Below are 10,988 nucleotides of genomic sequence, written 5' to 3'. Positions count from 1 at the left end.
TTTATTAAAGAATAATAAAATTATGTGTAGATGCTGAAATCCTTTTGTGCTAAGCAATTGTTGAGCTATTGGAGGCCGGTATAAGTAGCAAATTATACTCCGATGTGTCATATGTCATCGTCGAGCATCGTGTTAGCACAAAGACACCACTGTGTAGCGACGTACCTGTGTATCATATTTTAAAGGAAAAAAACTGTTTTCTCTAATGACTAGCTTCAACAAGGACCGCCATCATTAGTTTCGAACTGATTATTGTGGGTTTATATACTGAAGAGTTGTGGATTATAGTGAAGAAGATTCCAAGGAAAATATTTATTTGATATACACAGCAACTGGTCCTGAATAATTTGAGAACAGTTTATTAAGCATAGTATGTCCGTTGACTCAAGACTTGCAAGGACTTTATCAGAAATGAATCCATCCACGATCGCTGCCATGATGCCTCATCTGCCGTATTATTACACTGCCGGACAACTCAAATCATGTCATTCCGCTCTCATGGCGAACTCAGCAGCAGGAGGTTCCCCATCACTTTTTAGTATCGACAGCATCTTGGCTCCACGGCCCGTCCCAGCCCACAGACCAACAGCCTATTTCCCATATCCAGGCATCACCCCAGGTCCCTATGACTTATTTGGTGAGTAACAATTAATCCTTTTTTTTAAAAAAAAAAAAATCCTTTCTAAAGAATTGACCTATTTATATTCTTACTGAGAGCGTTTTTAGCAAATTTTGTAAATGTGATAGTTGTTAAATGGGTTTTTTTTTTCTTTGTTGTTTTTTTTTTTTGCTCATTCGAGTGCCTACTTATGATCTAAGTTACTCGTAATTAAATTTAAATTAAATTTCAATGTCCTTTGGCTATATATTTTATTTACTATTTTATAGTGTTAAGGAACAAAATTTGCGTAATTGAAATAAATCAATAAGTGTGATATTTGATATGGAAATAAATTTAAGAAAGATGGTTTTGTGTGGGGGTTTTTGATGATGAGGAAATTTTTTACATTAAGAATAAACATTCTACCCAAATGGTACGAAATTTATTTAAATAATAGGCACTTACTAAATTGATTGAATTAATCAGTGTTGTGATTAAAACTTTCAAAGTTGAATGTGTTTTGTTTTTTCCAGTATTAATTGTTCATTTTTAGAATTAACGTCAACACCTAGTAAATATACTATCAGTAATATTATCCGTCAAGCTAGGTCATATTATTGACATTTCGCCGATTATATAGTGGTATATTACATTACGCGTTTAATGAGAAAGACAACCTTTAAGTGAGGTATTTTAGACAATGTATTAAATAAATTAATAGTTTTTAGATGGAGTCGTGAAGATTGGCAGCTCACAAGGTTTCCCTGCGTTTCAAAATGGCTTCCTTTATTCCCTAAAACATAATTTGTATCTGGCTTAACACAATTTACAAATATAAACGCTCCATTTTATTTGCAAAGAATTCATTTTCGCCGTTTAAGCATAATAAGTTTAACCTAAAATAGTTAGAAACTAACTCGGCTTGTCAGATAGCCAAAGAAATAAAGGCTTCTTTAATTCAATATTTCTAAATGTCTCTTTCGTATGGTAATCGTTACCGTTGTAGCACTATTGACTCGTGACATTTAGGAACCAGGGTTTAAATTTCAACAAGTCCAAACACAAAAATGTAGTCGTCTCTACATTTAATTTAAATATGGTCCATCTTTTATAATCATGGATTTAAAACAAAACAAATATCAACAACACGTTTTAAAGCCGCAAACAAAGAAGAATGCGAAGATAAATTATCTATGAGAAGCATAATGATTATATATATTCTTTTCTAATTTTGTTGGTGTCTATTCATAGTTACAATTTTATATTTAAAACTTAGAAAATATATTATTAAGGAACAGTAAAATAAACAGAGAATCTTTATGTTTGATATATTTCGAAGTATGTTTTTACTTTTTTTTACATCCGTGAACTACGAACAATGTAGATGAACTTTTATAACTATAGTTATACATCAATTATTTTTATTACTAATACTTAAAAACTTCTTGAGAAATAGGCAATCCTTTTATTATTATTATAGCCTGAACCTAGATAATTTAAGACATAATCACCTTAAAATCCTTTGGTGTTTTTATCCTAGATATTCTTATAATCTTAAGCCCCACAATAGATTCTGATTGAGCACTTAAGATTAGGAGGTATGTAATCTTTGGAGAAAATTGATATATTTTACCCTTCGATAGACCACTTAATGATAATCATCGGCACTTAGATGTATTTTTATAATTCTGTTAAAAGAAACACGCATGGCTCCAAATGTCTCGACCTTAACTACACCTTACAAATTCTACTGTAATATGTCGATTCCTTCATTTACAATTAATGCAGTTTATTACTGGAAAGGGTAACCACTTATTACTAATAAATTACTACTAGATGAATCTGAATTAGCCGTAAATATGATTATTTAACATAAATATGCGATATCTTATACAATGAACTGTGTATGAATTACAATGAACTGAGTGGTAATTCACTATGATTATAATTTAGTTCGTTGCTCAAATTTATGTTCAATGTGTCAACTTGAAACGATAATAAACAAAAAGAGTGCAGCCATACTTCAAAAATGCCCAAGTCAGAATACTTAAGATCGCACACCTAAAATGACATTGGTGTCATTGATATTTTGTAAGAATTCGTTAAAACTGGTGTTAAGACTTTGAGTAACATTAATTAGCAGTTGAATACTGATATTTGTAGTAAGAATTAGGTGTTACGTCGCTAATATATAATAAGTGCTTAAGATGTATTTGACTGTTTATTTAAGGATAGGGAACCGAACCACGCGTGACCTTTGTTACACAAATAAAGAAACAATCAAAGAAAATTACCTGGTTATCAACAGAGTTTGACACTTTTAGAAATTTATACTCTAGCTCGAGAAATGACTAATGGATTTTAATATTTTTTATATTTACAAACTCTCATAAAACATTACTTTTTACCATATGTTTGCCTTGAAATACGTACATTGCTGTAAGTTTATAATATCTTATACATGAACTTATTTACTGTTTCTGGAAACGCCAGCGGTTGAAAAATTATAATAAATTATATTATATTCTGCGCTCCATTATACAAAAAATGACAACATTTTAATCTGGAGATTGTCTTCAACAATAATCTATATTATGCAAATACGATCTCTTAGGATTCGGTATCTTTATATTTTCAAAGTAAAAATAATAATTGTAAATCAGCGGGCATTGTCACACACATCACTATGTGTGAAGAATTATTATATTATCTAAATAACTAATACTGTTGATAAGTGGCGGGTTTCAAGTAAACACAACAATAATCTACACTTTTGATATCTTGTCAGTTTCATGCTAAAGTGGCCGCCCACTTTGTCACCTGGTTATGTGGCTTCTTAGCTTTCAAAAAAGAATATAAAATATAATAACACAATCTACAAAATGGAATGTATAGACGGCGGGATAAATTATTGTGGGCACGTCAAGAGTCGATTATAGCTATGATGGTATTAAATTCCCTGATTTATATTTTTTAACACGAACGAGAAGAAATATATGATAATTTTGAGGTTGGTGTTCTACACGGATACCTACTGCTCCCTTCAACGTTCATACAATGCACGGCTGGCCGCGTCCGATTAAGATGATTCGTTCTATATTTGACGCGTTCACTATCACCTTGCTCTATAATTAACGCACAGTGTCGTCTAAATCGGATAGTTCTCAGAAATTACACACAAAGAAACCCGAGATTTTTGATTGGAAAATAATAGTGTTGAGACAAGGGTTGGTTTGATGTTTAACTGTTTTTAATATCAAAAGCCAACTGATCCTCGCTGATAACATCTCTACTTACCCTTGGGTTCACCACATAGAGATCGTTTCTGGTGGTACCGTTTCAAAATTTCATTATTTTTACACAAATCCATGGCGATGAAACACCACCTTGACGGGAGCTCAACAACAGTTTTCACCTTAACCCATATCAATATTACTGATTATCATAAATCTTATAAATAAAATGGACAACTTGCGCTATTTTTAAAAAATAATAATAATATACGGTCACGTCAATGTCAGACTATGATATGGTTGAAAACATATTCATTCGTATTAAATTTTGTTCATGCAATAGAGGGGTCTGGAAGGGTAAATGATGGATGGGAAACTCTATATTCAGAGACCCTTTTGAAAATATCTTCGACAAGAAATCAGTCCAAAGAAGATTATATCTTTTTAAAATGATCACATTAATACATTTACCTATATATGGTATCGAACTATACAAATTAGGAACAATGAAATCTATGGTAGTTAAATAACTGTACAGTGATAGTGTTAAATTAAGAATAAACAAAGGTTTAAAATAAGCTACTTATTTATATTATTCATATCAATTAAAATTTATCATTTGGTATACCTGGACAAATATTAAATATATATTTAATAAATACATGTAATATAGAATTGTATTTTTAATTCTCAGAATTTCAATAAAGCCTCAGCAACATGTGGCATTATTTGTGATATGAATAAAATATTTTTTAAATTTTGAGTTCAAATCGTTAATCATTCATACAATTATGTATTTAATAATACAATCCCCTTATATAAAAATTCCCATTAGCATGCATTATTCTGTGACTAAAATATAGAATTATTGTCATATGAATTTATGAGATTAAATCCTTTAGGCAACAGCTTGGTTGGTCCTTTTTAAAAATATAAGCTTACCTGTGTGCATCACAAAACCATCGTTTACAATGACATGAAAGCAAAATAGTCTTATCTTTTTATCTACTTAAACAAATATTTAATGTAAATAGGAGATAAATAATATGGACAATGAGGTAAATTTAAATAAATATCTAACATGAATTTCTATTATACACAATTAAAAATTACTAATGAACATATTTCAAAAGGGTAAAAAAAGTCGTTTAATATTGATGGCTAATGCATACATTCTGAAAAAATATATTAAAAAGTCATACACATTTAAGCTACAAAATATTATGTGTAGATCTAGTTCCAGCCTTAAAAGTTACGTAAAATGTTTTTTCTAGTATTGTTAAAGAAGTCAATGTTTTTATTTTTAGTCGTAATAATTTTTACTTTTAGCTGCCGCTGCTGCTGCATACCCATCTCCATTCCCCGGCTTCCTCTCACCTGCTGATCTTGCACGTGCTGGCCAGAAACGAAAGAGGCGTCACCGAACAATCTTCACAGAAGAACAGCTAGAACAGTTGGAATCTACCTTTCACAAAACACATTACCCAGACGTCTTACTTAGAGAGGAACTCGCTATTAAAGTAGACTTGAAAGAAGAACGTGTCGAGGTATGCATAATTATTCATTGAGATAAATAATTTATTACTGTTACTGCACTTTATGCATTGTAGCTAGCTTGCGGTACAATCTGATAAGGTCATCTAAGACTAACCGTTCTTTTAATATACACGTAAAATCTACAAATTTGTTATTTTGACAATGCAGAGACCCGGCCGGCAACCTTTTTTACCGAAACATTTACTAAATGTAGTTGTTGGATTAATTTATTTACACTACCTATAGTTTAACTAGTGTTAGTTCTGAGAAATGTATTTTTGTGTAAAAAGATTGAAGTTTGAGCCATTTAAGGATCTTTCAGATCAATACAATCTAAAACAATTTATTTTAGTCCCCAATACGTCGTTTAGTTTTGTACTCATGCAACCGTTCTTATATTATTGGCCTGAGATTTCGTGCGTTTGTTTAAAATAAACAAAAACTATTAGTATTTCTAAATATGACATAAATACACTTTTGAAGTCTAATTTATACCGCCTTTGAAAGTAATTTGCATGTTTACAAAGATTGAGCTGCAATGAGTTGGTTGAAATGGGTGAGTTATCAAGTGTGAAACGATAACAGTTAAATTGAATAACTTTATAACACAACAAGAATAAGACCCTCACTATCAATGAGATAACATCTCATATTTTACATAAGGCACTGTTGAGTTTTACTATTGAAGCGGCATGTAGTCAACATAGTTGAATGTAAAACATTCTAAAGGCATCTATTAAATTAAAGGATAGACAAGAGGCGAATATTAACAAGTTCGTGTTGGAGCTAATGTTTGTGTCGAAGACAAGCCAATAGCCATCGATCTAATGATATTAAAACCATGTTTCTCCCTTACTAATGTAGAAATACTGTATTTTCATCACTACAAAAGTTCCATTATCAATCGAGCATCAAGAACGAAATTATTTTCATCTTCAAAGTAAATCAATGGAACAAAGCCGTTATTACCGATGATTTTGTAATCTATCCATCAAAAACAGTAACTTATATAAATTGGATTTTCTTGTTTTATGAAATGATAATATTCTTTGAAGTATGGAAAACAATGCATAAGAGAGTCGGGATTGAACGACAAGATCGTTAATAATCAGCCAAATATACACAATAATTATAAAACGAAAGTTTTTACATTATCGAATATAAATAAAGTGGGCGGGCTTAGCAGAAAAAAGCACCGAATATGTAAAACTATATAACGTGAGTTAAACCGTTGAATATGCATGAGATAAAAAATACCTCTGAACAGGCCATTCGTTTTAAACACTTAAAAATACTCAGTGAACCTTTCCATTTTCTAATCGACGATTAATTGTGTTTTCAATTGCCCGTGACAAATGATGTACATACGAATGGTGGTATTTTTTTTATCATTTAGTTGTCTCTGCATTTTGAAAGTTGCATAAATATAAAAATAGAGATATAAATAAGATGAAATAGATAATAAGTCTAAATAACAGACTAACTGAGATAAACATTTGAACTGATAAAATATACCATTATAAAACCAGTAATTGCGCGACAGTATTAATGCCTGCATAGAAATATAGAAATATTTACAAATGCATTGGGAAATATAGGACAACCAATCAAAAAAATAATACTAAATATATAAGATAGTTTTGAAAGTAAACAATTAAAAAGATATTTTGATTAATATCTAAAAATTAATATCAAAGTAAAGTAAAGGCGAAATAAGCGATTAAATAAATAGTTTGATTAATATCTAAGAAAATAAATATGAAATATCAGAAAATAATGTATTATTTAACTAAATATATGATAAGAACATTTAGAGGAATTTTGTATGAAATGTAACGAACAAAACGCGGCTGTGTCAAAATAGGAGAGGATAAAATAAATAATTTACTGACAAATAAAATATTTAATTTCATAAATACGTACGTAAAATCACAAAATGAACTTTATATTATATTTCTTTTTAAATGGAGACATTCAATAAATTCAACTAAATATAATATAAATATGGATTTATAAAATGCAAACGGAAATGTAAAGCTTATATAAGCACATTTTTTTTCGAATTAAAATAAAATAATACATATATTGAAATTTAAAACTATTAGTGGATGAATGATCAATCGAATTGCATTCATTTATACAATTTAATTCTTTTAAAATCGTAGATTATATCTGGTCACTCATGGTCTCACCCAACAAACCCCTGTGAGAATCATTAAAACACGCCAATGCTGATTCATTTCTATTGTCAAAGATTCGTTTAATATCAGACAAACGAAACAATACTTTTATGTTTAATAGCTAATTTATTTTTACTTTTAGAAATATACTCTTTTTTAAAAAATCTGTATTTTTATTATTTATATCATTTTAGTGATATTGTTGTATATGCTTTCTACTCTGTTATAAACCTATTAGGAATTGCTAAAGTAGGTAATAAACAAGCGATAACGCGAGTTTGTTGATCGATATGGTGATTTATGATGAATCTCCGGTTACGAGGAATTCTTGTTAGTAGGCTTCTTCAGATTAATCCGACACCAAATCGGCACCTGTTAATTTCTATTAAAAATTTCAATTTGGCCAGTTGTTAAAATTACGTTTGTCACATCAGTAAGTCCACAGTTGTCAAATGTTATTCCAATACAAATTTACCATACAGCACAACCAGCTTTGTTCTATAGTCTATGTTGTCATGCCCGTCGAAGGACGATCACTTGATGTCTAACAAAGGGACTGGAAAATCCAAAGTACAACAACAATAATTGAGGCGATGTACCCCCGGGCAACTCCAGTCCAGTCGTCACACAAAGATATCGGGGCAGTCAACTCGGCTCTCGCGGGATATTGAAGTGAATTAGACGAACATTAAGAGCGCTATCGTACCCATCTATTCGGTTTGTGTTAGCGCTGGTGATATAGCCTTGGGTAAAATAAACTAATTCCAAAGAATTTATTAATTCTATTTCCTAACCATTGTCAATAGTAATACAGTAATGTTTTTATTTCTGCACGATTACTCGTAAGTCGTTTCGAATTTACTGACTTGTCATTAGAGGGGTGCACATGAGACAGTCCTTTGGTAGATATTAGCAGATGATACCTCGCGCTTTATATGGGAGCATCCTTGCGCTAGTATAATTAACCTAAAAACTATGTAACGTTCTCCGACATAAAGACCTTTGGTAGGGATTTGGTATAGAATCGTTTGTAATTCCCCAACACCGCGGAGCTCAACCAGCACATTAGAATGTTAGAGGGTTGAAAATATCGGAAATTGTTAGTGTGCCTGTTCAATCTAATAACGCATAACAGTAATATCGGCGAAGGATTTTATCTAGGCGTAGACGAGTCTCTGGAGACGATATCGACATTTATAAATTGTTGATGTGAACATCTGATCGATGATGCTTCAACCGAATTAAAGAATTACTTATACATATTGGAGAGAAGATCAAAGAATGAAGCGCGCCAAACGTCTCATTTGTTCACTGATAACTCAATATAAAATGTTTATAATAAGCAATCAATATCAATTCTCATCGCCCATAGTTAGAACAAATGAGGCAAAGCTAGTAGATAAACCAGAATTAGTTACTTTCATCGTCTGATAACCAGGTGTTCTGTATCAGTTCCATCAAGGCTTCTACACTATATACTCAATGGATTGAGAATAGCTATATAAAGCATTATCAGACATGTATTTTGTAAAATCTCTTCATGGGATTCTCTTTGATGAATATATAGGCGACAATATACCTTAAATTCTTTATAAAAATACCAACCTTTCTATTTATAACCTGAACATTTATTGTATAGTAATCACAATTTTTCCTTTTCCAAAACAATATGTTCATAATTTTATACATGGTGACAAATGTTTTAAACGGCAACTCCACTAGGGTCGAATCAAACAGGTCTGGGGCTTTAAACACTATAGAAAATTGCTAAGGTTTGATCAGTGGACCACATCAATGACAGCTGAACATCAAAGACACATACAAAGTTACTCCACATTTTATCTTAGTCATCCAATACCCGTTTTAAAGTTTATCTTCCACGTGCTTTAATACCACAATCGACCTTTAATGACTTACCTTATCTCTTCCTTTTGATGAACTGTCATGTACCAGGAAGGTCAATGACAGTCGGACTTTCTGACTTCAAGTTTTCTTCTTTGTTGGGACTAATATTCAATAATGAATTTAATGCCGATGTAAATCTCATTGATGGCACTGTACTAATGCCACGACACTATGACCATGTTATTTACTTTTTAATTTATTTATGCATGTAGTTATGTATTTTATTAAAGGCAACAATGACCGTGATTTATTTTAATTCTTTCATATTGTAGGTTTGGTTCAAAAACCGACGTGCCAAATGGAGGAAAACCAAGCGAGAGGAAGAAGCTGCCAGAAGAGCACAGAAAGGGTTAGAACCCGAAAAAAACATCACAGAAAGTGATGCCGACGTCTCAATATGTGTTGATGACGAAACAAAAGACAATAATGACTGTGACAGTCATGAATCAGTAAATGTCGATAGTTGTGATGAACTTTCTCAAACCGCAAAAAGTGATGATGATGATTTGTCCGATAATGACTTTAGTGCATCAAGTCCCCATAGTAAACAACTTGACAGTCCTGGCCCTTCATCGACGTCATAGATGTCGCGAACTACGTTAAATCATTTTAATATGGGCCCAAGAGTTCCTGTTTAAAATCGAAGGAGAATAAATTTCTCATTCATGTGCTCATTGACATTAATATTTACTGTATGTTTTATGTGTATTTTGTGGTTATTCTGCTACTTAACCATTGGACTATTAATTGTATAGCTTCGTACAGTAGCATGTGGAGTGTGTATGTGTTTATGTTCAGATTTCCCGAAAAGTGGGGCGTTTTCAAAAGAAATTTCCCCTTTTACTTTTTATATCCTTTCGGTATAACGCTAATTCACCCTTTGAAAATATTAAATATTACACTAGAAACTAGCAATTTTTACCTATTTCTAGTGAACTTTATTTCACTTTAGTGTATATTCGTAACAGTGGTGACCCCCCCCCCCCCCGCCCCACCTTCCTTATTATTCATCTTGTATGTAGTTTTTTTTATATGGTTGATTCGATTGTTTTTGTTAAAGAATTAATCCATATTGAATGTGTTTTAAATATTATAGTTATATTTATGAAATAATTGTAGTAGATATTTAAAATTGTACAAACATGGAAATTTACCAAATGATATTAAACTATCGAAAAAAGAAATAACGTATTTACTTGTTTTATTGTTGTTTGTATGATTTAGATAACGACGTGGTCGTTCTTGCTATACTGGTTCAAAAATAGATAATAGAAAATGAATACATTGAAAATTTCAATCAGATTACTTGATTCTTAGTTAAGTTGCGAATGTTTGACGTCCTGGCACGATTTAGCCTAAAGTCTCAATTGTCAAATACCATTGTTACTATCCATTTCAAAGTTAAATTATTAAAGATACATTATGTAAGATTTAGATAAAGAGTTTACCTTTCTTGCTATAATAGCTCAAAAATAGATAATGTCAAATGAAAATATTGAAAATTTCATTCAAATTACTGCATTCTGATCCAAG

General features: G+C 31.3%; 1 protein-coding gene across 1 annotated transcript; it reads left to right on the top strand.

Annotated features, from left to right (window-relative positions):
* The first annotated feature begins 209 nt into the window (after positions 1-209).
* On the top strand, positions 210-10,639 carry LOC126820988 (homeobox protein goosecoid). Its single transcript, XM_050549232.2, has 3 exons — positions 210-637; positions 5,164-5,381; positions 9,728-10,639. The coding sequence occupies exons 1-3, from the start codon at positions 373-375 to the stop codon at positions 10,037-10,039; spliced, it is 795 nt and encodes a 264-aa protein (XP_050405189.1). The 5' UTR covers positions 210-372; the 3' UTR covers positions 10,040-10,639.
* The last annotated feature ends 349 nt before the right edge of the window (positions 10,640-10,988 follow it).

This window comes from Patella vulgata, chromosome 5, assembly GCF_932274485.2.
Source record: "Patella vulgata chromosome 5, xgPatVulg1.2, whole genome shotgun sequence".
Taxonomy (NCBI): domain Eukaryota; kingdom Metazoa; phylum Mollusca; class Gastropoda; family Patellidae; genus Patella; species Patella vulgata.
This window is presented reverse-complemented; position numbering and strand designations above follow the sequence as displayed.